Source organism: Nothoprocta perdicaria, unplaced genomic scaffold (assembly GCF_003342845.1).
Source record: "Nothoprocta perdicaria isolate Ctin4 unplaced genomic scaffold, notPer1 scaffold_22, whole genome shotgun sequence".
Classification (NCBI taxonomy): Eukaryota; Metazoa; Chordata; class Aves; order Tinamiformes; family Tinamidae; genus Nothoprocta; species Nothoprocta perdicaria.
The window spans coordinates 3,268,174-3,294,556 of NW_020455415.1; the positions used below are offsets into that span (position 1 = coordinate 3,268,174).

The 26,383-nt window shown below is 50.3% G+C and overlaps 1 protein-coding gene across 1 annotated transcript in view; it reads right to left on the reverse strand.

Moving 5' to 3' along the window:
* Nucleotides 1–5,975: 5,975 nt before the first annotated feature.
* Nucleotides 5,976–26,383, reverse strand: part of MAMLD1 (mastermind like domain containing 1) — a 99,316-nt gene continuing 78,908 nt past the window's right edge. Inside the window, exons 3-5 of the mRNA XM_026039027.1 lie at nucleotides 9,241–9,387; nucleotides 8,397–8,478; nucleotides 5,976–8,114 (exon numbers count right to left, since the gene is read on the reverse strand). Of these exons, the coding sequence (XP_025894812.1) occupies nucleotides 7,084–8,114; nucleotides 8,397–8,478; nucleotides 9,241–9,387 (1,260 nt within the window). The 3' untranslated portion in view covers nucleotides 5,976–7,083. The remainder of the gene's footprint in view (nucleotides 8,115–8,396; nucleotides 8,479–9,240; nucleotides 9,388–26,383) is intronic.

A 26,383-nucleotide genomic window follows, 5' to 3' on the forward strand; every position in this document is an offset into this window, starting at 1 on the left:
AAGGAACAACTGGTCAAGTGACACATTAAGGCAGAACCGAGAAGCAGAGAGGCAGATACCCCCTCAGCRCCTCACATAGCTCAATGGGGTAAATTCACCCTCTGAGAGGATGCAAATAATCATAAAACCAACTTGCCCACATAAATTGTGTGACACAGCAAAACCCAGTATCCAGGTAGGTTCAGAGTCTGCCTGGAAAGGCACTGGTGTAAAAACTCATTTCGCTTTTCAGCGGGGGATTGGGTTCTCAGTCACTCAAGCAGCAAAACTCAGCCTGTTGTAGTCAAGCATTTACAAGTATCTGGTTTAAATTTTTCTTTAGCTACTCAGTCACCCGCTGCAGACCACAGGAACTGCTGCTTGTGGCCTGACAAGGCCAGCTTAGGCTGACCTGCTTGCACGGCCTGTACCATGTGAGGAGCGGGTGCTGCAGGAGAGCCCTACGGCACCAGGACGTCCAGGGTCTGGCTRACACACTGAGGCAAAGACATGGCACTAATAATAATAGTGGGCACTTTTACAATCCTAGCTGCTCAAAAGAGCTTTCGAGTATAAGATATCCCTCAAAGTATCTTTGTGGAAGCGGGGCTATCCCAATTTTATGGGTAGGTAAACTGAGGCACTGAACTTGGTTTAGAATCTGTTAGCCCTTGGGTTTGCAGGAGGCCCATCCTGTGCTGAGGGATCCTCGAGGCTGTAAATGAAGTTCTGGCCCCCAAATCTGTCCCAAGCGCAGTCACGCTCTGCTTCCCTCCCTCCCTCCAGCGTCAGGCCCAGGCAGTGTCACACTCGCACCATTCCCGCTCCAATGGCCTGACTGAATAACTGTGAGGTAAAGTAACTGACCAAGTAACCAGCCTGGAATAAATGTGAGGTAAAACTGCTTTCTGATACCCTGGGCAGCATCGAGACCAAGCCTCAGTGCAGGAACCTGTGTGCCGAGCCTGTCTCCGGGCCATTCCCTGCGGAGCAGGAACGTGTTCCCTGCTGTGCACAGGCCCTTCCTGCTTCCTCTAGGCACAGATCAGGACACAGATCTGGTCCCTTTCTCCTGCTCTCTCCCCACTAGGTCCTCTTTGCTCTCCTAGCAGGCTAGATGCTGCATTAGTGTGGTGGACCATGGGCTATTACTACGTTATTCCAACCGTGGATAGTCAGCCAAAAACCTCAGTAGAGCCAGGACATGGAGGTGCGGAGCGAAAGCAGCGAGGCTCCACCYGCTTCGCAAGACAGCCCAGGTGACACTTTCATAACGTTTGTTGACAGGAATATTGGCCAAGCAAAATGAAACTTCACATTTTCGTTCTGAGCCCACACCTTTCCGGAGGGCGAGGTGCAATGTGGCGCCTCAGGAAGCGGGAACTAAGGCCCTGAACAAGGAGAAAGGCTGGCGCAGAAGCTAGGTGAGCTGCCCAGCCCGTCCTGCTCCCTGCCTGGCGGCACGCTCGCCCCACACCACGCGAGCGACCTGCTCTTGAGGTTGGAAAACGGAGGCACAGAGGGCACTGACTCATATTCACCTTCTGTCCACAACAGCCCACACAGAAACAACCCGCTTATCCTCCCAGCTCTCTGAAACAGAGCCCAAATTTGTGCTGGGCTTCCTAAGGAAACACAAACCACCGTCTGCAGGACGTGGCTACCCACTCCGCTTAACTGCACTTGAAAAAAATCCCCCTGGTGCCTCCTTGCCCCATTAGGTACTTAAATATCTTTGGGATTCCCATCTTTAGCCTTTTGTGCCTCATAGACTCCCACTGTTAAGCGGGCATCATAATCTTCCCCAAAAGGCACAAGAGAATAAACATATTTATTAAAGAATGTGGGATTTAAAGAGTGGGTCAATGGGAGCCCCTTAGATAAATAACATAGTTAGCTAATAGGTGAAAGAGAATAACAATTTATGGGCTGAGAAGAGGAAGGGGACACAGGATCGCAGAGCTGCTTCTGTTTCTGCACGGCCATACAAAGCAGGGAGGGCCGACGAGGAGCAGTGTGTCAGCTTGAAACCAAGCGCGTTTCTGCAGCTGGATGGAGTCAAACACAGCACTGCCCTAGCACAGAGAAAAAGAGATTTCACAATTTCATAGCTCGGGGCTGATTTCCCCTCGGGGAGTGAAAATAGAGCAYCTCACCACCTCCTGCCACTGCTCCTGTCCTGCGTGTCCCAGCCGTGCATCAGGCGCAGCAAGACGCCACGACGCGTAACCGAGCAGGGGCAAAACTCACGTCCCATCGGGCCCTGATGGGGACTGGCAACATCAGAACATCTCAAATGTAACATCCTTTTTGATACAAGCCCAACTTTGAGCTTAAAATGGCATTTTTTTCCTCCACCAAATTGTTTAAATTGCAGCATCATAAAACTCAATAAGGACTTCAGATAAGGGATGCACAAATCCCGGGAGCTTCTGGCTGGTTTCTGGCTCCAGCACATGTGAAAGGGCAGCTTGGAGCTCTGCTGCTCAACAAAAGGCCCTTGGGGCTGGTGGGACACGACATTGCTGAAGCCGTGGGTTATTTTAACTATTGCAGAGCTGTGCTGCAGTACGTGCCCCTGCCAGGATTTTAACTATTGCAGAGCTGTGCTGCAGTACGTGCCCCTGCCAGGCCAACCTCAAGGAAAAGAAAGAAAGAAAAATAAAAAAATCCATCCTGAGCAGAGGAAGGCCAAGAAACCGGGCTCCGTATCCGCCCCACGCGCGTGGGCTCTTGGCTCCRCGGAGCGCTCAGCGCCAGGGCCGGCCCTTGCCAGGCAAACAGCCGCCTCGGGCGGCGCAGGGACGAGAGCCAAGTCCCAGACCTGCCGCCTACCGGGAGATGGATTGAGACGGGTATAAAACAGCGTGCTTGTTCCTAGCCCTGCCGCAAAAACCATCGGGTGAGCGGGAAGGGAGCACAGAAAATGGCTTTGATTAAATGGAGCGCTTTGGTTTGAGCTGGGCYGCTTTAATGAGGTGCCTTTCCTCAGTTTTATTCGGCATCACACTCATGAGGCCTCTTGACCAGAAGGAGTCTTAAGCTCTCAGTAACTCCTGCAGCTACCAACGAGTACTTGTGTTTTAGCTTGCCCAGGAGAGACACTTACTGGTATTTAAAACATACCGCKCTCCTCCAGAAGCCTCTTTTTACAATCTGTTACCTGTATAACAGGGAACAGGAGTTGAAACAGGCATCAAATTGATATTAAGCACCAAAACCTGAGCTTGGCCTGGGCCCAYGTGCCAGGGCCAACATCCCCTGGGAGAGCAGACCAGCTGCCCCAGGGCCATGCGCTGCAGTGGGGGACGTGGGGCCTTCCCTCATCCTCACCCAGCACTGGCTCCGAGGGCGTCCCCATGGGCCGCTGTGCACATTTTGGCGCCTCGGTCCCTGCACGGAGCTGTYGGTGCCAGAGGCGCAGGTGCCAGCTCCGCTGCCGGGCGCTCGGGCAGGTGTAAATCAGGGGTTACTCTGCCGCAGCCCGTGGAAAAGCGCCTGATTTACAACATCCTGCACAAGAGGAGAACTTGACCTTACACTTCAACATYGGCGCAGCTTCCTTTGTTGAAAGCTTCTTAAGCAAGACATGTAATCAATCCCRGAGAGCCGCAGCGCGGGCTGGAGCCGAGCTCGGGGCTGCCTCGGTCGAGGCTCAGCTTCCYGGGGAAAGTGCCTGACGCAGCCTCCCCTGACACCTATTCCTAGGAGCTCCATGGATTTTCTTTCTTTTTACAGGAATGAGTGCTTTTCTGGTTTTCACGCCATCAAAAACGGGCTTTTTTAGATTAATAGCATACACAAAAAGGATTTTTCTGGAGTGACTGCAGAGTTTTGAAGYCCTACTCACCTATGGCGCTAACCTTTCAGACAGACAAGCTCTTAGTGAGCTCAGGTCTCTGGAAAGTCTAGCCTTTATGGACATTTTGTGTTATTTTAGAACCAGAGAGGAAAAACCTTACTGGCTCGCCTCTGTTTTCATGGCCATAATTATGAGGGCAGCCTGGTGACGTAACCTGTTTGGAAAATAAATGATAGCTTTCAACGGCAAGTGCTGTCAGACACTTGGGCCCTTGTAGCTATTTTAGAAATCTTAATACATGTTGCACCTCCACAGCACCAACTGCTGCTCTTATTTGCGCTGTGCAAATCCTGTGCTGCCCCTTCAGCAGAGCAGCCCCATGTTTGCACCGGCCAGCAGGCACCGACGCTGCCTCGTGCTGTGGGTCTCCACACTTTGTGGTGTGACCTGGGAGTCCACTAAACGCAAGGGGGGAACTGAGCTGACTTATTTAGCCTATTTACCTTGGCGAGGGGACCACAAAACAAGGGTAGCATCAGCCTTCTAGCATCGTCATGCTTTAAATAGAAGAACATGGGCAGACGTGGTAAGTGCAGAACAAGGTGTTTTTTGCAGAATGGAGCAGTTGGTTGTGATCGATGCATTAGCTGGCCTGAGTGCAGTGCTGGTGCTGCGCCGCTTCCAGTGACATTGCACCCCGTCCCCACGTCTCTTCACGGCAGTTGTGATCACAAACCTGTGCATGCTGACGTGAGGGGGAAGAGCTGAGCCCTGGGGCTGCAGCCTCTGCCTGGCATTTGCCATTGGTCTGGCGTGGACACCCCCACAAGGATGTGCTTCGGAGTCAGGAGTTGCAGGCACAGTCAGACACCAGGGTGACAATGATCCTTGGCCTCTTTCCCCTTCCAAGGGCTCTACAGGTTCTGCACAACATCTCTCTGAAGTGAAATCATATTATTGCTCTCACTTAAGGTACAAGGAACAGAGTTATGGAGAGCTGGAAAGTTCTACCAGCTCCACAGCTGGACACAGGAGTGCGGCTCCTCCCACAGGAGTGAGGACAGGTGCCCACACTGTATGTGCGGGACAACCCCTTCTTCATGAACACTTGGGAAAGCGCTGGCTATTGAAGCTGTTCCCCCACAGCATTTGGAACCCAAATCCCACAGAACCAAGAGGTTGAGAAGGTGACAAAAACAAAACACAGAATGAAAACAGAGCATTCACCTTGGCCRCGGCCAAGGTGAGCAAGCAGCCCCTGGCTGCAACGGGGCAACATCTCCCATCCACCCAGGCACCCACAGCACCTGGCGCTGCTGTCTCCTGACCAGCCCTCTTCCTTCTCGAGGTGTTTTCTGCCATCCAGCTCTGGAGAAAAAGGCTCCAGAGAAGAAGAACCTACCCCTGATGGAGACAAACTTACTGCCTCTCTCCCTCCAGCAGGCAGCCATCTGGGCATCTTCGTGCCAGGGGGATTTGCTCCAGTTTACCATGGCCACAGTGCTCCTTGCAAAGCTGCCCACATCAATGGGCAGCACCAGCCCTCTGCATAAGCCTCCTGGAAAGTCAGTATCATGCCTGGCTCTGCTTAAATGGCAGTTTAAGTTCTTGCCACCCCTCCCTCCCACACCCATCCTGCTGACTCAGCGCAGGTGCCAGCTCTCCCACCCCTCTGCTTGCAGGCTGAGTTGAGCAGGTGCCTCCACAGTCCCCACAAGTTGCTAAATGAATGGATGTGGCACCGCAAAATGACCTGAACAGCCCCTCTCCTCTTCCTCACAGAGGGCAAGGCTTGAGTTTCTATTGTATCATATCCATATATAGGAATACCTACATTGGGAAATAAGAAGTTGTCAAAAAGTAGCTCGGAAATGTAGATTGTTATATTTCTGAACAAGAATTGCCACCTATATAAACACCATGCAGAAGCAGAGATGAATATGCCTACATTCATCTACAATTACACTAGCAAAAGGACAGGGGACCCAAGAAACCCTGTCCTAGATTCTTCYYCCAGCCCTTTTCTTCTACAACAGCACATACACATTTGTACATGTGATTAGATTGACGCTGTAGCATCCTGGACAAATCAAATTAACTCAAATAGGTGCAGGTACAAAATGTCATGGCTATGAAATGAGCACATAAAATATATTCAATTTTCCCCTGGCAGTTTATTATGGTATGAAGAAAAAAACATTCTGTGCTTGAAGCCGACATTATATTACAAATGTATTGCGAAGTATGACGTGACTATTAAAATATGATTACACAAAGTATGAACATTTTAAGAAGTTTACAGTACAGTGAATCTTTTATAAACAGACTCTTAAATATACATAGGACAATAGTAGCTGACAGAAAAACATCAAAAATTAACTATTAATGTTTATAGACTTTTCCCCTGAAAAAAAAGTCTCACATTAAAACAGAAATTATGAAAAGCCTTAAAACCAGGAACAAATCACCTGTACACTACGAATCTACACGGCAGAGGTGTGTGCACCAGGACGACCCTTCGCGGGGCGACGCAGCCGCAGGAGGCCTTGGCGGAGCCCGAGCAGCGGCTCCTCGTCGCCGTCACCCCTTCCCCGCGGTGCCGGTGGCTGCAAGGTACAACACACACCCGCACACCCGTGCACGGCAACAGCCGTAACGTGACGGGTGTCGTAATGTGACGAGTGAAGCCCGCGCGTCCGCCCCACGYGCTCGAGTGTCGAGACGAGAACTTGCCCCTGGTCTCTGCACAGACCCCCAGCCCTGGCGGGACCCGTGAACCAGGGTGCAAGACTGAGGCCATGAAGCTAAAAATCAGCCATTTCTTTTTGAACGTATTTTTAATGCAGCTCCCCATTTTTTCCTCTTGATAGGGGAGAACGACGCGTCTGATTTCTGCTTAGTCTGGTTGCAAGGACACCTCTAGCTCATGTGTTAAGTTATGTCAAAAACATAAGTATTTTATGCTGTAATACACAGTATTACCAAAACTAACAATATTATTTGCATATTTATAACAAGGTATAATGAAATCCCTATAATAAAACCAAAGTTATGCTATAGATTTATTTACAAACAGTCCAGCAAAGAAGTATAAATACTTCCATATTTAAGTTTTAGGAAAACATAATTTACAAAATATTCAAATATATACAGTCGTCTGAAAAACTGCCAATATTAAACTTTGATGCAGGCAAAGAATTGGCCGAGTCCATTCACTCCGTATTGAAAGAGGTGGCTGATTTCACAGGTCGCCTCTTGTTTCTAGAAGTCAAAGTTGTGTCATCTACAACTGCTCCTCTCTGCTAAACGTGGCCGGAGCTCTGAGCGTGCTGTCCCAAAATGTCGTCTATCATTGTCAGGTTGTTCAGCCACTCCTCGTCGTTGCTGCTGCCGCTCTTCATGAGGGAGTCGAGGAAGTCGGTGTCGCTGCAGCTGCTGGGCAGGACGGCGCTGCCGTGCGGGGGCCCGAAGTCGTAGGGCGGCAGCTCGGCGGCGGCGGCCGCGCTCACGCGCCCGAAYGCCTCGGGCGGCTGCCCCGGCGCGGGGTAGCCGGGCGGGCCGAGCCCCGGCGCCGCGTTGAGCTGGTTGAAAGCGGGCGCTCCTTGCGGCAGCGACTTCATAACGTTCATCGCTGGCAACGGCCCTCTGGTTAGATTGTGCCTCAAGTTCTGGTTACTCATGGAGCTCAAGCCCTGGGCGGACGGGGCCATGCTCAGTTTTTGCATCTGCCTGACCTGCACGCTGGGAGCAATCTGATTAGGCGGTGCTACGGCCTGGTGGGAAAACTGTTGACCTGATGCATTTGGTCTCACGTTCTGTTTAGAGAAGACAGCGCTGCTGGAGAACTGCTGCATGTTGGCATCCATTTGGCTTTGACTTGGCATCCTTGGCACTGCYGTTGGCGTCCACATCTGGGCCGACGAATTGGGGTAGACGTTGGGGATCCTTGGCGTGCTCGGCTGTCTCAAGTGCTGCTGAGTCGCGGAGTGGTTTGCTAAGGAACCCGAGCTGAAGGCGGCCATGGCCATTCCCGGCCGCACGGCAGAGTGGCTGTGTCCTGTTTGGCACCCGGAGCTCATGCCCAGCGAGTTCTGGCTGGGCCGCAGCGGGATGTTGAAGTCCGAATTAGGCGGGAAGAGGCCCTGCTGTTTGCCGGCGCTGTGTGCAATCATGCCCATGGTGGTGCCGCTCTGGCCGGCGGCGGCGGGGGTCACGGCYGAGCCCAGCGGGCTCTGGAGCAGCGCGGGGCCGGAGGGCAGCATGCGGTGGTTGGCAGGAGGGGCGGCCATGGGCTGGCTGCACTCGCTGGGTAGTGGCTGCTGCTGCTGCACGGCTGCGCACAGACACCCCGTTAGCCACGGCCCCGACGCGCCCGCCGGCGCACGGCCCCTTCGCGCGCTGCTTTGCCCTGCTGCTCTCTCTGGCTACTCGGGCCTCTCCTCTGTGTGCTTTGTAGCACACAGGGTGGTAAGGAAATAGATGAATCTCACATGATGTGATAAAATGTGGGAGGCCCTTTATTTCAGGGCAGAGAATCATTAAGAGCCCTGTATTTAACCAGACCCTAGACCCTGGCTCCCCGAGGCTTTTAATAACACACCGGTTACCTTCTTACCTTGAAACTGGTTCATCTGCTGAGCCACAAACAAACTCCTCTGCTCAGAGGTTACTCCCAGCATGTTTTGTCTCTGCTTTTCCTGGAAGACAAGAGGAGTAATAGTCAAGTTGCAGCCTCTCGACAAACAAGAATAGCAGCAGACACTTGAAGTGCAGCCACTGTCAGCACCAACAGCCTCTCCAGCGCCCGTGCGCACGTACACACAGCCCTCTGCAGAGCCTCAGCCCGGCCATGAATGGCATCTGCGGCAGCATTTGAGGGACCCGCAGGGGAGGAACAGGTTGCTGGGGGTGGCTGTGACCCTGCCTGGAGGATGGCTCTGCTCCTATAGTGCTATGGGCCCCTTAAAATCCAAGCAAGGCATCGCTGGCGTTCTCCAAGCGACCTGATTTTTGTTTTCCACTGCTTAACCCCAGCACCTGCCCACTGCTCTCCTCATTGCTGTGGGCAGCAGCTGTGACCAGGGCAACTCTCCATGTGGTGAGCAAGTGGAGGCCTGGCCAAAGTGCCACCGCGTCGGAGCAGCCTGAGCAGCTTCACGTCAGCTGGTGACAAAGGGACAGAGCTGCTTTGGAGGGCAGTTTTACCGAAGGGCAGGACAGTGCCTGGTGAGGAGGATCCCGAGCTCCTGCTCCTCTCCCCTTGCCCAGGAGCGGGCAGATCAGCGCGGGGCCATTGCCTGTCGGGAGGGACCGGGCTGGCCCCGGCGTGGGCTGACTCAGCCCAGAGACTCCCGGGTCATTCCCTGGCCTTTGCTGCCTGCTGTTATCCGCTCCGGTCAGTCCCGTCCTGCCCGCCAGGTTGGCAGCACCGGAGCCGCCGGGGCGCTCGGCYCCCCTACCTGCATCAGCTGCCGCTTCATTATTTGCTGTTTCAGGAGGTGGTTCCTCATCGTGTAGCCGTTCACCGTGGCTGGGGCCGGCACCGAGCCGCCGCCTGGGATGGAGCCTGGCTCCTGAAGCCTGGCAACGATTCCAGGATTTTGATCCTGCCAAGAAAGATGAAGAAGGAAAATTAATCTCATCAAGGAGATAACAACAGAAGCCTTTATCCTCTCTGCTGATGCTCCCTCTCCAGTCTTCGGCCGTCCCACACCAAAACAGCCTGTGGATTCGAACCGGCCCCCGTGCCCTGGGGAGGGCAGCGAGACTGCTCGGACCTTGCAGGAGGAGCACAAGAAGAAACATGAGATGTAAAAGGTTAATCCCCAGTTCTCTGTGCCTAGCCCAAGGCTACGGGACTGATTCACTGCGATTAATGGAGTCACATGGTTGCCTGGCTGGCACAAGGATGTGAGTAAAGTGTCACGTTTCCCACCAGCTCCCCAACTGTTACACTGAAAGACATAAGGAAAGAAAAGTTGCAGCAGGGCAGGATTTGGCTATTTGGGTTAAAGAAGCCTACAGTAAAAGAAAACAGCAATTAGAAGAGGAGAAAAGGAGGGGTCAGGCCAGAGAGCTGGGCTGAAATGGGAAATTTCTGGGTTCTCTGAATGACAAACGAAGAGAGGCAGGTTGTGAAAAGAGAAGGGGGCAGCCAAAACACGATGCCAGATCATGGCCTGGCATAAATCAGGGACCAAAGGGGCTCGATTCCTGCCCAGTGAAACCCAGCAGAGCTCTGAAGGGCTAGTGGAAGATCAGTGTTGATTTCCATTAGCTGAAGACTTGCCTCAAAGAAACCAAGTTGTGGGGAGGAGAAAAAGAATACAACCCACAGAAACACCATGGGGACACAACCCAAATGGCAAAAACAGAATGAAAAAAATTACACTGAAGTCAAAATGCCTTAAGAATTGGTGAATAATCAAGGAAATGCAAGAGAAAAACAAGACAAGAAGTCAAGGCCTCAATGAGGACAAGGAGGGAAGCGATCCTGTAAGTGCCATATGCAGTACCAGAGTATTCCCCTCTCTCCATTTCCACATCCAGCCTCTCCATTATTTATGATGTTTTGTTATTATTGGCAGGGAGAAGTATGTATGTTATAGCCAGCATCCTTAGCTAGGCCGTGCTTCCTTTGTTTGTGGAGTGGAAGCCACATCCTTTGTTTGCGAATCAATGTTATCAGCAGATAAGCAAAATGAAAATGGTTGTTGCCTTTCCACATCTGACAATTAGGACCATGCTCGGAGGCAGAAAACAGGATGCGAGCCACGTTTCAGAGTGGCCAGAAGAAAGCATTGGGAAACCTTTGTCAAACCTTGGTCAAAAGGCAGCCCTCGCAGGCCRGGGGCTCCTCTCCACAACAGCTTCATCATGAGGAATCACCCAAGTCCTTCCAAGATATTCTTTATAAGAGCCATTACCAAGAAGGTCACTGAAATTACTCATTTTTATGGTGCCTCCTTTTGTTGCAGCACTTGGGTCTATTATGCAAAAGCACAATTGATGAAATGTAAATGCCTGCTGGATAATTTACTAAAAGACACAAACCTGCAGCTCATCACTGCTCTCATTATCATTCCTATTCATGGGCAGTCTCATAAGACCAGCCTTTATTGCCGGTGCTTTGCTTACAATTCTGCTGGACACCTCTCCTCCTCCCCCTGCCCTCCTCCCCGTTTTACATCCTTTCTCCCACCAATGTATTACGACCCACCAATGATTTACGACCGATGTAAATATGAAAGTTCATGTAACGCTGGCATCCCGCTTTCATGTCACAGAGTATTCTGCAGCCACAGTTAAGCTTTGAATAATGCAGATTGCCTCTGGGGGAATACTTGAAAGTGCAGGGATTCGGTTTGTGTACTCTGCACATGAAAGACACTGCAATGCTCATACCACCAAAATCCCTGCCATCTATCCAATTTCCTCCCAACTTGTCTTGTTGCGTGCACAGGGTCTGTGCTTACTGAAGCAAATGAGTTTAGTGCAAGGACAATCATTCTGATGTCTAGCTCAGGGCTATTGCATTAACAAGTCATAACATTAAAGTCTCTTTTCCTAATCATGTCCACCTCATTCTCATTTCTCCTAAGCATTATCAAGAAAATAATGTTGATTTTTCCATATTATTAATGGTAAAAGCAGTGTAAATCACATTACTAATTGCAGCTCTTGTGCTGTGGCAGTACAACGGCTTAATTATATGGGATTTTCTGCAGGCACCCTATAGCAATAATGACAATCAGCAAAGTTCATTTGCAAATAGGCAGATTGGGTTGCTGAGTTTTTGAGAGCAAAGTTGTATAACACTTAATTAGCCAGTAAAGAAACAATCTATAGATATAATTTTTTGCTTTTGGGGAAATTAGGACAAAATGGCATAGACAGGAAGACAAGGAATGAATGCAATATCTTTCCTTTTGCAGTTCATATTTAGGTTAAGCCAAACAGAAAAAAAAAAAGAAAAAAGAAAAAAGAAAAAAGAAGAAATAAAAGGAAAAGGAAAAAGTTCTCTCCTTTCACCACTAGTGGGAACTACTGTATTCCCTTGCAGTAAAAAATAGCCATGTAAACATCATGACTAAGAATAGCTCTCGTGTAGTCTAAAGGACACTGCTATCCATACCAAAGGTTAATGAACTTCAAACATTTTTCCTTTTCATCACTCAAGAAAAATCTTTTTCCTTCCCATCCCAAGGCTAAGCCAAACAAGGCTGAGTCTCAACTTGTCCATAGCTGGGAGCACCCCACATGAAAGTTCAGGAAGGTGGCAGTGTCCAAGCCAAGAGGCCTGGAGAGGCTCTGCACCCCGATGGCTTGGGGACCTCGGCTCGCTGCAGGGCACACGTCCCCAGGGACTCCTCTGCACCACAGAATCACAGAATTGTGAAGGTTGGAAGGGACCTTTAGAGATCACCCAGTCCAATCCCTCTGCACATGCCGGGTCACCTAGAGCGTGTGGCACAGGATTGTGTCCAAGAGGGTTTCGAGTATTTCCAGAGAAGGAGATTGCAGCTTTTAGCCGTACCTGTTTGCACACAGGTATCTCTTCTTTGTGTTGCTGCTGTCTCTGTCACTCACAACAGAGAGTGCGGGGCCGGCTGGGGTCCACGGGCCCAAGTGCTGCTGGACAAAGCGCCGCCCCGGCAGCTTTCCCAGCGCCTTCCTGTTCGGCAGTGTCCCATCAAGGTGGTTTTGGGTTTGGCACGGTGCCCTGTGGCCTCCTCGAGGAGCCGGGCGCAAGGCCTGGGCCGGGGGGCTCGTGTCTGTGCCAGTTGGGCCACCGGGAGCCCTTGATGAGGGCCAAGTACACGCAGCACGTGGGGACTGTGTGGAAGGCACCTGCCACCCCGCGGCCAACGGCAGCGCGCGGGGCTCCATCCGCACACACGTGGGGCTCCATCCGCGCACAAGTGGGGCTCCATCCGCACACACGCGGGGCTCCCTCCACGCACATGTGGGGCTCCATCCGCACACACGTGGGGCTCCATCCGCACACACGTGGGGCTCCCTCCACACACACGCGGGGCTCCCTCCACGCACATGTGGGGCTCCATCCACACACACGCGGGGCTCCATCCGCACACACGTGGGGCTCCATCCACACACATGTGGGGCTCCATCCACACACACGCGGGGCTCCATCCGCGCACACGTGGGGCTCCATCCGCACACCCGTGGGGCTCCATCCGCGCACACGTGGGGCTCCATCCACACACATGTGGGGCTCCATCCGCGCACACGCGGGGCTCCATCCACGCACACGCGGGGCTCCCTCCACGCACATGTGGGGCTCCCTCCACGCACATGTGGGGCTCCATCCACACACACGTGGGGCTCTATCCACGCACACGTGGGGCTCCATCCGCACACACGCGGGGCTCCCTCCACGCACATGTGGGGCTTCATCCGCACACACGCGGGGCTCCCTCCACGCACATGTGGGGCTCCATCCATGCACACGTGGGGCTCCATCCGCGCACACGCAGGGCTCCATCCGCACACCCGTGGGGCTCCCTCCACACACAGGCTCGGCTCCAAGCGGGAGAACGGCGCTACCGGGACCTACTGCATGCAGCTGCGCATCCACAGCCTTCAACAACCCACTGGCAGCACAACCCACGCAGYCTCGTGAGCCCTTTCCATGAGACACAAGTGCAGGAAACAAGCACGGAGATGGATGTCCCCGGGCCGCGCCGCTGATAAACTCCAGTCCAGTCCTCCGTTACATATCCAGTAATCACTTTGTGGCTTCACTTAAGCGAGAAAGAAGAAATTTATGGCCCCTAATTCCTCTGAATTCTCATTAACAAACAGTCCAAAAAGAATTTAAAAGCAAGACTTCACAAGGATCAGAGTCAGAGCTTTAATCACTCTTTGACAAATATGTAAAAATCCCTCTAATCTTTAATAAAGAGCAGTCATTGTTTTTTAAGGCTATGTGAAAACACTAAACTCATTTATCATTATTAAACTTTCCCATCTGCGCTTACAGTGTAACTCTGAAGAATATCACATAAAGAAATGTACATGTTAAATTGTATTGACTTAAGCCCAGAGCTATTGGAGATCTACAATTTATTTCAGTGAGGGCATGAAGGGGACTGCAGGCTGCTAGACAGAGTCATTTGTCCACTGCTGAAAAGACAGTTATCTGCACCAAAATGGCTCTTGGAAAGGCACATTTCCTTTACAAGAAATAAGCTGCCAGGTGAGACCATTCAGCATTATGTTACAGACCCAGACAATAAAACCGAGCCATGAATTTCAATAGTTAACAGATGGACTAATTAGAGACTGAATTCTTTGTGGTTCTACCAGATAACCAGGTCACAGCAAGGTTACTGGGAGAGAGCCGCTCAGCTCTGCACATCTCAGCGGATATTTGCAGAGTAGGTGAAAAACTCCACTTCCTAAATGAGAGCATTAACAGCCGTGGAAGAACGGAAATGCATCTAATTAAAAATGCATACAGTAGCTGCATTTAAAAAGTTTCTTCCATTTCAAAAGGCATTACGGATTTGACAAATAGTCCCTCCACTTTATATGGGGAATCCAGCTGAATCCAGTCATTACGTCTTAAAACAGAAGGGTTACAGAAATATGTCACAGCAGCATGGAAGAAAAGGCAAAGAGAGGCTCTGTGTAGAAAATACAAGGAGGGAACAGGTTGGTTGTGGCCACCTGATTTTTTGGAGCAAAGACAACTGAGCCTGAAGCATTTGCAAGGTGCCAGAGAGCAGGTAAGATGAAGAGGAAACACTCGTGGTTCGTGGCCGCCCGGCCCGTGCGCCCTGTGGCTCCTCAGGGGGCTGAGCTTAGCTCTAAAGACCACGAACTCTGAAGGTTCCCAGGCAGAAACACATGGGAAACACTGCGGGTTAAACAGTGTGGACACTAGTGCCATTGCAGGGGGCTCATGCAGAGAATCACGGAGTCTGTAGGAGGGCTGGACCTGTGAGGAAGCTGCTTGTGGCCTCCCTGTCTCTAACACATGGTGCGGCTCCGTAGCAGACCTGGATGCCACCTTTACAGAGGAGACCACTGCCTCCACGGYGGTGATTCATGCAGGTAATATAATTCTGCATGTGTTCGGCCAAGGCACGCACACAAYGCCAGGCAAAGCCGGGTCCCTGCTTTGGCAGGAGGCTCGCGGCAACCAGTGCGGAGAGCACCGGAGCTCAGCCGGTCGCATCTCCCTCGCCTTTAGCAAGACTCTCCTTCGGTCCTTCTGGAAGACTTCTTCCTTTTTCTCGCCTCTACTCTGCTCACAGTTCAGAGAGGCTCTTTAAGATACAATTGATCCTTTCAGTTCAAAACTGCGGCAGAGCATTTTGTTGTTTGCTTGTTTGTTTTAACACAACATACGAACACTGATAAAACAAACTGTGCAGCTCAGTGGATCTTTTTCTTGCCCATCTTTCACCCATTTACTTGATATACAGCCGTGTGAAATACTACCAGACTCAGGTTTCTGAGCTTATCTTGGGGGCTGTCAGTCAGGAAAGGGCTTTGTTTGAAGACTGTAAGTGATCCATGGCTATACAGTTTGGTTTAAAATAATAATAATAAAAAAGTTCTTTTAAGTTTTGCTTTCTCTCTTCATACAGCACGGGTATAAACAGCTTCCCTCAAAGGCAGTCCTTTGGTAAAAGCAGGACCTGAGACCCAGCCAGGACACACAAGGCTCTGCCCAATCCCTGACTGTGGCAAAACTCAAAGACTCACAGTCCTCCTGATTGCTCTTTGCCATCCTTTAAAATAAAACGTATTGGCTGTTGTTGTTATATGTATAGATCTGCAGATGGAGAGTTGGGTGTTGAGTAAAAGACTATATTCCACACAGTCAAGATCCAAATTGAATCCTCTGCAAAGAAMAAAATATTTATATTTGGTTTGTGCAGCTGTCATGATTCTCCAACCCTTGACACCGCCCTCTCGTTCCCATGGAGGGCAGCTTGCCTATAAATTTAATGAGATAATCTAAAACTGCATTTATCTCACCCAATTTCAGCTCGTAGTCCTTCTCCCTGTCTCTACAAGGTTGCACTAGCTGTGATGACAAACTACAGCACCTCGCATCTATAAAGCAGTTTGACTCAAGTAATGCTTGTGTTTATCAAGGCACGCTCTCTACCAGAGGTGTCGATGAGATTCAGGAGACGGGTTAGCTCAGCACCCAGGAGAAGCTGCTGGGGGGAACTGCTCAGTCTCAATGCTGAATTTGTGCATCACGGAGAGAGAGAAGAGAAGATTTGATCAGAAAATAGTGAAGATTTCGTTCTAACAAAGTGAAAGTCAGCAAATTTGCACCTAATGAGATTTGCTGAACTGCAGCAAAGTGGGCCTGATCACAGGAGCCTGAGAATCAAGAGATTTTTTCAAGTTAATGTTTTCATGAATTTYCTTTTTATGCGAAGGTCCAATTTGCAGAGGCAGATGCCCAACTCTGGTGAACTTTCAATAGGAGCCTAAGTGCTCCCGAGAGCCCCTCCGCATGAAACCCTGACCACATGCAAACCAACGTGCTCCTGCTCTCACGTAAGGGCGCAAACAAAGCGCCCTCCGGCACCAAGTATCACATCACTTTTTCAGTCTCACCCTTCTCACGGGTTTACTCTTTCCTGACAGATGCAACTACCCAAACACCTCAAACGGCTCTGTCACATCATGTACCCACCGAGGTGCCCCAAATCACCACAACTTCCAAAGTAAAATCTAGTGAGAAATAGTAAGCTAAAATAAGGCACAGAAAGGAAGCTATGATCAGGTAGCTGTCATGATTAAGTTTTTAAAACTGAGATTCTGACATGTTAAAAAAAGAAAAATATATTAAACTGACCTTGAATATGGGGGACAAGGAGAGATTCCATTACTTTTTTAATGGAAATTATCATTAAAACACACGAAGCTGAATTGCAGTAACCAAGTCAACTCAATCTCTCCTTAAAAATTCCTTTTCTCCCCTTCTGTTCAGATTGTATTTACAAACTGTAGATGTCTCATTTTTTTCTTGTGTCATTTCATTATTACAGAGTTGAGATCACTAGYCATCTGCAGCTTCATTTCATCAAGCTCTGATTTGTCCTTGGAGCAAGGTCATCCCGGACAAGAACATAAAACGCTGCTTTCCTCAACTGACAGTTCTTTATGCCTTCCTGTAAATATTCCTCACTAATTTTAAATCATTTTACCACTTCATACTCCCCCCGTGCACTCACCGAAARGGCTGGTATACAAGCCCATTAATAAGCATCTTGTCATTTAACTACGGCATGACATATTAGAAGCAATTAATGGTGTTTATTTGCTGATAACGGAGGCATTTCGAACTCCAGTCCAAGCATCCCTGGTAGCTTCATGTGACTTCTGGATATTAGCTATGGGTCAGAAGTTGGGACCCCCCCATTCAGCATTAGCATCCGCTCGGAGCGACTCGGTTTTCCATCGAGCAGAAAAAAAACCTGCAGTCACTGCACAAAAATTACCAGCTGCTATAGACCCTATGGTGGGTGAGCGATAATAAAGCATCACTAGGTGTATGCAGGTTCATTTGTTGAAATCAATACCCCGCCAAGAGATATTTGCAGATCTTCTGCACAAAGTTCCAGGCTGAAAACACAGACACAAAAGATCATGGAATTTTTACGCAAATCAGATTTCACTTGCCAGAAACTCGGAGACCTCCCCTGAAGGAGAGACTGCAGATCTAAACTGCAGGAAAAAAAAAACAAAGCAGCACAAATAAAAACCATGGTAAGTTAATATACGAGCCCTTGTTGGAGGAGTCGCTGAGGCTCCGGGTGCTGGTCTCTGGCCAAGGTGTGTGTCTTTTTGCCGCTGCAGGGCTCCCCGCCGGCCCTGCAGCGGGCCCTGCCTCTGCTCTGCTGGACACAGCACCCACCACACGAACTGTGGTGCTTCGGCCTTTACCCGGGCGCRTTTGCTAGACCCAGCAGCCCCTCACGCAAACGTGAGCGCGTGGCAGAGGCCTCGCAGCACTAGGTGCACAAGGATCCCGTGTTTTTCCCTGCAGGATCAAATGTCCCCTTTGACCCCCAGCGGCGGGCAGGCTAGATSGGGCTCTCTGAGCAGGCCCTTTGTCCGAAGGACACCCAGAAAACGTCCTTGTTGGAGGTGAGCTCCCAAGCCAGCCCTGGAGATGATCTTAAAAGATGGGTTTGTTTCATGACTACCGCTCTTAGTCACAGGCTGACAGGGAACCTTATGGACCCACACGAGCAGGTTCAGCTCCAGCACCACCCAACACAGCTTCTTCATGTGACTGTGCACAGGTCACCCCATCTCTCATTTTCCTCCGAAGGGATGAAAGTTTCTCCCTGGGCAGGAGGACGAGGGTCACTTTGCCAGGGAGCCTCCTCAGAGGTTTTTTTCCAAACATGCCTCCAGACTGYGACCTCAAAGACCCGCAATCACAGTGCACTTGGTGCCTCCAGCCGCGCAGAGGTAAAGGGGCCCTTTCCGGGTCACTCCACACGCGAGTCTGTGCCCTGTGCCGCTCTCCACAGCCCGTCTGTGGCCGCGGGTCCGGCCGCAGCTGGTTGCGTCTCGGAGCAGCCCCAGCCTCCCCCGGGCTGTCAGGGTGCCCGGGGCSCCGCTGCCCCGCTCAGCGGAGCGGCCCCGCGCTCCTGTGACACCCGTGCGTGCCAGCAAGCGAGGCGGCTGCTGCAACCGCTGCACCTGCAGCGTCCCCGTGCCCGGCTGCGCGCAGGACAAACCAGACCTGCTGCTTTGGCTGGCAAGGAAAAGGAGACGGGCTTGGCCTGAGMGGGCTAAACGGGAGAATCCTACTATTTTCCTAAACGTCCTGCCTGATACTTTATTGGGAGATCTTTTACTGCTACAAGAATAGCCCTGCTTCACTGCTCATCATCTCCTGCATCTCCAGCCTCTGCCCCCACCCTTCACCAGTGAATGCCCTTCCTACGTGAAGGCAGGAGATACTCTTGATCCTTAATTTATCCAAGGAAAAAAAAAATCCAAGTGCCTCCAAACACAGTCTTAAGCCAACACTTCACTGAAGTTTTGTGGGATTTCGATGCCTGTGTCGCTTAAGAGAAGTCCAGGATGCACGTGCCTTTGAACATTTGGCCCACTGCTCTTTTGCTGTAAGGAGGGAGGGAAGCAAGTCAGCGAAGCAAGAGGGCTGGAGCCGGCCTCCGCGGGCGTTCGCAGCGCTGCGAGTCAAGAGTTAACTTCCCTTTGTTCCCATCCAAATGATTAAGGTTAGAAGCTTGCCTGGTGACATCACCGCAGTTTAAACATGCTGGATATGGTCCAGGGAGCCAAAGTTATTGCTGACCCCATGGTTACTGATCCGCTCCGCAAGTAGCTGATGTCTGCTCTCACTTTATGAATTATTTAATGGGTTAAAGATTGGTTAGATCTTCTTTATGCAACGCGCAGCTATACAGTGGGCAGGAGGACATAAACATGCATTAACAAGGTTAAAGYCATATACTGTAACTACACTGTCTGTTTGCAGCTTGCAGCTTTATTGACTTAATCATGCCGGCGCTGCAGCCAACAAATCATTAAATCCATTCCATTGTTTTGCTGGTTACCAACCCCGAGGAGGGAGGCAGGCGGGCGAACACCAAGGCAATCTTGCGAGGGGGCGGGAGCGGGGCCCAGAACAGCGGGAGCCCTGTGGAGCGCCCGCCTGGCCTGTCACCCGCGCACAAAGACGCCAAAGCTGCCTGCACGGACCAGGCGGGTTCGCGGTTTAAAGTGACACGCTCATTTGGTCCTGGTTTGCAATGATTATTGAAAAGGAGGAGGGTGGGTAGGGGGAAGGRATTAGGAGGGAATGGTGCTGCTGTGTGTCGTGGGGCTGCGCGTGGAGCTGCATGGAGGGCAGCGTGCRGAGCCGCATGGAGAGCCATGCACGGAGCCGCACGGAGAGCAGCGTGTGGCTCTCCTGGACTAACRCGAGGGCAGGGGCACTGCGAGCAGCACGTAGAGCCTTGTGGAGGGCGGCATGCGTCTCTCCTGGGCGCTAATGCGAGGCTGGCAGTGCTGAGCGTGCCGCGTGGAGAGCAGCGTGTGGCTTTCCTGGGCTAAGGCGATGGCTGCGGCGCTGAGACCCACGCACCCGCTGCACCCCGTGGGCTCGGGTGGCCGCCCCRCGCTCCCCGCTGCTCTGCGGCCAAGCGCAGGCATGATTAAGAGTTCAAGAGAAAAGAAAGCAGACGTGGAGCACTGAAATCAGCCCCGAAACTGCCCCGTGAGCCGCTCCGACCACTGCAGGCAACACAAGGTGCTGCAGAGCGAAGCAGCAATTCCCATCTCTCCAACTCGCGGCCGCACACTTTGGTTTTTGACGCGGTACTTACTGCAGAGCTTACATGTTCACATTTAGTTCCCAGACAGAAGTGCCCCGCTCATCCGCAGCGCTGAGACACAGGTGATGCTCTGAAGTCAGCACATGTGCCAAAAGACTCCTTCTAGACGGCTAATCTGAGACACTCCGGTTTGAAAATGGAGCTGTCAACTGACTGGCTTTGAACCCTTTTTTGATCCTGATTTGTCACTGCTGTCTTCCTTATTCTTTTCTTGATGGAAATTGTCTTCTCTATCGCCATAAAATACAAGCGTCTTGTTCTCAGCTGGGAGAACCTCACACCCCAACACTGCTCCTCTGCGCTCCAAGCAGGCTGCAGAGGAAGAATTCAGCATGAACTCTCAGAAACCTTCAGAGAGCAGAGTGCTTTGCTTCATTTAGAGATGATTGCCACATCCTATTTGTGAACCTTCTTCTCCTGAGAGAACATGAAGTAAATTCATTTTTCTGGGAATGACTCAGATGGATGAGAAGAAGATCTTGGTCCTTTTCTATTTAATACGGGAAGTGGCCAAAGAGCTCCCTTCACTTTCTGGGCACAAGCCGGGTGCTTGTGGAGGTGCTATAGGTTGGAGCTCCCTACAAGGATAACTCAGATTTTGGCATCCTACCAGTACAAGAGTTTGGCAGATGCATTTGCACCTTGTCTTGAGACAYAGCATTGCAGATGTTTTTGAGCACAGACATTACTTGGCTTTACAGTTGTTTTCTTTAGACCCAAACAAGCCTTCTTACAGTTTGAGTTGCAACCTTGCCTGCTTTTATTTACCAGTCTCCAGATCCCTATCACCCAGAGATGTCTACTGCCTCTATATATCACAAATAAACATCTCCATTACTCCATCCAGGAGTCAACTGGMCAGGTTTCCTCTTGGAAACAGCAGCCCAAGAGGAGCCCATTGCCCAYGGTACTTGGGGTGGACACGGGCCAAGGCCACCCCATGGCCATCAAAGATCCTTCTTTCCAGCATAGCACTTGAAAAACAGGATAGAAAGGAAATCACTTCCCAAGGCAAAAGAAGCCAGCTATTAAGGTAGCTYCTGGCTGCGGGACAGGTACATGCAGTGCTCCCGGGGCAGGAGCCTCCTCCACACTTCAYGTGCTCACTGCAAGCCTGGTGGGATGGACACATGTGGAGTGCATCTTCTCATTGACCTGGGACACTGAGGGAAGGAGGACCCTGAGGTCCCACCGCCCAGGCAATGGCCCACAAGCTGCTCCACAGCGCAGTGACACTGTGTTGAGTTGAGTTGTAGGTACAGCACAGCCGGCCAGGGGTAACACACCAATCAAGCTCTTTATAATCCCCAGTTCCAGGGTCTTAAAATAGCAGTGCTTTCCTTTTTACATTTTTAGGCAGATTCCTACTTGTGTRTTTAATGAGCACATCCCTGCCAGGCTTGCAAATGTAAAATGTGCTCCCCCTCTTCCTGCTAAAAGCAGGGCTGAATTCCCCTCTCCCTTTCTCCTTGGMAGATGTGTTGAGGATTCCCAGGCCTATTTCCACCTATTTATTAACCCAGGGCATTTCTTAACCACTGGAGCACCCATGTGCTCTTTGAAAAACAATTATAAAATATTCACGGCAAAAAGCAAAACTCTCTGCACAGCCAAAGCTCCGACAGGCTGCCTGAGTGTCAAATGGCAAATTGTTAAGTGTTTTGTTTAGCTGCAGAGTTATTTATAACCTGGAACTTGTTATTAACATAGGACAAAACAGAACCTACTGTTACCCATAATTGAAAGCACCATTACGGGTCTGCAAAAGCTCATGAATGGCCCCAGCTACACCACCCCTCCTCTTGCAGAGGAGYCTGGCATGGGAAGAGGCCCCATCCGAATGTCCTGCAGCCAAAAGTTCCAAAGGGATCCATCCCAACACATGAAAGCAGGACTGTCCTTAGCACAATTACTGCCCTTAGCCTGTCCCTCTCAGTACTGCTCCTCTTGCCCTGGCATAAAGGAGGGGTGTTTTGGGATAAGGTCCTACAGGAGTGTGATCCCAGCTGGCCATATTAGCACCTCCTTTCTCACAAAAGGGCATGTGGAGAGGRCACATCCTGGATTTGGCCTGGAGTTGCATAACCCTCCTTGTTAAATTCAGGATTAACAGGTTATATTTTCATTTGCGAGATTCTTATCTGCCCTGAGAAAGGTTTCCGATTTCACCAGCACTAATCAGGCCGCCACAATGGATTTCCGGTCTCACAAACGAGGCTCAAGAGCCTCTGCAGCTCGTGGAGCCGGTTTTAATTCCAATCTAACTGGCAGAGCTATTGTAGGCTGCGTGTTGAACAGATTAAAAAAACTGCCACTTATATGGTTCTCTGCCTTCCTTCTAAACGAACTCCATACATCCACGAATCCCCCTGACTCCCGAAGCGGCTGGGAGCTGCTCCCCTCTCCRGGAATGGCATCCCCCATCTCCTCGGTGCCCATGAGCAATGAGCCCCGTTACAAGTTTGTGCATTAAGAGGCACGCGCCAAAACCTACACCAGTGCCCACCTCAAGCTTTGATTTGTGATGTTATAGATATCATAAAAAATAAGCATCAAATATGTCTCATGGACGCAGATTAGCAAACCCTGACAGCCCGCGCTCCCCAGGAGCACGGGACTGCACACGCCGCAGTCCCCTGTCGTTTCACTGGGGCATTTCACATTTTACTGCTCTCGCCAAGACGCGACKCCCCAGCCGAGCAGATGCAGTTGGCCTAGGAGGAGAGTCAAGAACGAAACTGCTGATGCCATAATTATAACTGGGAGGCCAAACACACTTCGGAGAGAGAATATCATTGTGGACAGAGAGGGGAAAGGCCCATTGACAACTGGCTTTACCAGATGAGTAAATTAGACCTGGGTTATAGCCTCATTCTCCTGCTACCTCCGCCCCCGAGGACTGTGTGAGTCAGTGGATCTGGGGGAAAAATATCCACTAAATTCTACAAGTGCAGGAATTAAAGAGACATGCACAGAGCTCGCCTCTGGCGCTGGATACCAGCTGCAGAACGGGGCTGGCTTGACATCGCTGCTGGAGGTGAGTGGGCGCGTGAGGCGGGCGCCGGCCGAGCCGCCCGGGGCCAGGCCGCGCTGCGGGAGGCAGCGGAGGAGGGATCCGAGCCCCACGGCCWGGCCGCAGACGCAGGGCTTCGAACTCAGGGCGACAGCCACTAAAAACACCCCGAAACTCATGGGTTTGCACCAAGGAGCGGTTCAGAGTGTTCTGGCTTAGAAGGTACACTCAGGTCTGTCTGAGCACTGGAGACCCCAGGGACATCTCCAAGGTCCAGAAGAGCTTTTTGGTAACACTCAGGTCAAGAAAATTTTGGTGCCGATGATCTTAYAGAACCAGAAACCACACGGGATTAAACCAAATGAGCATTTGCTGGGCCGGGAGATCCGTGTAGATGGGTGAGAGCTCCAAAGAGCAAACCCCTAGATGTCCCATTACAAGACTCCGCTGCAGCCTCCCTCGGCAGTATCCACGTGGCCTGGGCAGGAGCACAGCTGTGAGGGACCCATCCTGGCAGCTCCCGGCCGGAGGGATGGTGGCCCTTGGTGGCCCTTTTCTCCTGAGAAAGGAGGGCAGCAGCTTCCCAGTCCTCTGCTGCCTTCCCCAGTCCGGGGCCAGAGCGGAGCTGGAGCGCAGGAGCCCCCGGCCGGCTGTGCTATGGGCTGCACCTATGTAAACCCCAGCAGGAAATTTCACATATTACATGGCAACCTCAAATGGAGAAGCACACACAAGTCCCAAGCCCCTTTTGGATCTCACTGCTCCCAGCAACTCTGATAAAGTCCACAGTTCATTTTAAAATTAAAATTATGGACATATGTACACCACCTATGCAGAAAAAAGCTCGGCCCCTAAACTGAGCCTGAGTTTCCTTCCTCCCTGCCAGCAGTTTTCCATAATAAACACCTTATTAAATTGTCATATTTTATTTAAAAAGAGAAAAAAATCAATACCAAAGATGCTGGGCGACTTAGACAAAGTCCCTAACTATGGGAAAACACTCATATATCTGGTAAAACTTTTGTCAGCTAAGGAAAGATTTATTCACATTTCAGGGCATCACACGGTCTATGGTGATGTTATCAGTATTTCTCTGTTCTTTTGACCTTAAGTACTCATAAGCCATTAAAAACATAATATTTTCTGATAATAGAATGCCATTCACATTTCAGGAACAGTAATTCACTTTAATGAGATAAGAACCTACACTTCAAATGAATCCATCTCAGCTAGAGAAATATTTAGCACACTTTTGGGAACTGTATAATCACAAATAATCACATCAAGGGGCCAACACTCTGTTCCTGGAGAACTCAGAGCTCCCAGTTACATCGATAGGAATTTGAGATGTGCAAGGATTGCACAAGCAGATGYTAATCTGCAGCCAGCTACATGGGCACGGACAGACTGCATTTTTGCTTTAAGCAAACAAGAACCAACAAGACCTTTAATGACAGAAAACAGTGCAAGTTTCTAACTGCACGTATAAAAAGGCATTAAACCCCACTGTACTAACTGAGTCATTAGGTCATAAATAAGAGCTTTACAAGAAACTCCACGTTGTTTACAAATTTTCCCCGTACATTTTTTCTTTAATTCCTTCCATCCTACTCGCAACACAAACCTAAGGGCAGCACGAGATGGAAATGTGCTGCTTAAATTCGGGAAGGCTCAAGCCTCTCCTCTCGCTGTGGGCACCCCCGGGCAAGAGATTTTGCACTTTTTCTGCAGTGGAATAACCCTTGCAGCCCAAAGCCGAGCGCTCCCGCGCACCGGCCCCCGGCCCGGCCAAGAAATGCAGCAGGAATAGCCTAATTCCAGCTCTAAATGAGCTCAGCGGGGAAGCTAAACAGCCAAGTCAATTGCCAGAATCTGCACTTTTCAACCTCGTTCTGCTCCTTTGATCAGGATGAATTTTGAGCTGCAGCGATTAATGGACTAATAGAGGAAGTCACAGGACATCTCTTGGGAGAAGAGAGGGAAAGAAAAGAGTATCTCAGGCTTGTTTTGCATCTATCCTGCTAAACAGTGCCTCTCCGTAYAGAACACGAAAACACTATTGCAGAAAACATGCTGATTTAGCTGGAAAAGCAGGGATGTAGAAAACAAAAAAATAATGCATGTAAGCTCCTCCTTTCATTCTTTAAGCGCCCTCTTTGAAGAAATGCTAAAAGAAAACAGACTATCCAAACACAAGTGCCTCGTTAAACTACCCTGCAACCCARCAGAGTAGCGGCGGACACTCGGTAATGCCAGAGAGCAAAGGAAATATTAAACATATTTATTATGCACAGAGAAGCTTCCCCAAAGCCTGCAGTCTTTAAGCACTCAAAGAAAGTGATTTGTTTATGGCGGGGGCACTTCTCTTGGCCCAGGATTGTATGTCCTGATCTTTTAGGAAGGGAAAAGTGCATTAACATTAGCAGGCTGCAGTTGTGAAAGAAAAAAAGTTTGGGAAAAAACACTTTGTTGAGATTTTTTTTGGCTCCTTTTTCTCCTTTGCACAGTGCTGTGCCTGAGAGAGGAGGCGGTTGCTTTTCTGCTTGCAAGGGGCATATTTGCCTCCGCCGTCCACCACTACACAAACCGCTGGGGCCTGCAAATAATCCCAGTGATTAAAATAAAACTCATTCAAAGTCTGGATAATTTACAAAATGCTGCTACTAACACCCAGAAAAGAAAAACCAACCCAAAAAAGCCAAAAATCATTGAAATGTGAACTGCAGCTACGACACAAACAGTGCACGAAAGCTTCCAACTTTTCCTTTTATCTCTTTTTTCCCCTCTTTCAATTTTTTTTTTTTTTTTGTAGCTCTAATAAGCCATTGCCATCAATTACTCTGCCCTTTGCTGCTTCGTTTCCCTCCACCTCTGGTCTTTCTGGAGCACACAAAGACATCCATACGTGATTCGCTTGGCTCTGACAAATAATCCCTCAGCAGTCCTGGAATGACCTCCCGCTGGGTAAATTTAGGTGTGCGTGTTTGAATCTTTACAAGATCAAGCCTTTAATGAAACGCCTTAGAATATCTTCATACTATTTTACCCACATTGCAGGGCTTCCCTCCTTATTTGGGTCTCTCTGCATGTCCATAATGGGGAAAAAGCAACTCATCCTGCATTCAGATCTGCAACTGTTAGACTCTGATTTAAGGCATCTCATTTTCGTTACTGGCTCTTACTACTCAGAGAAATGTTAAACTATTATGTTGGTCA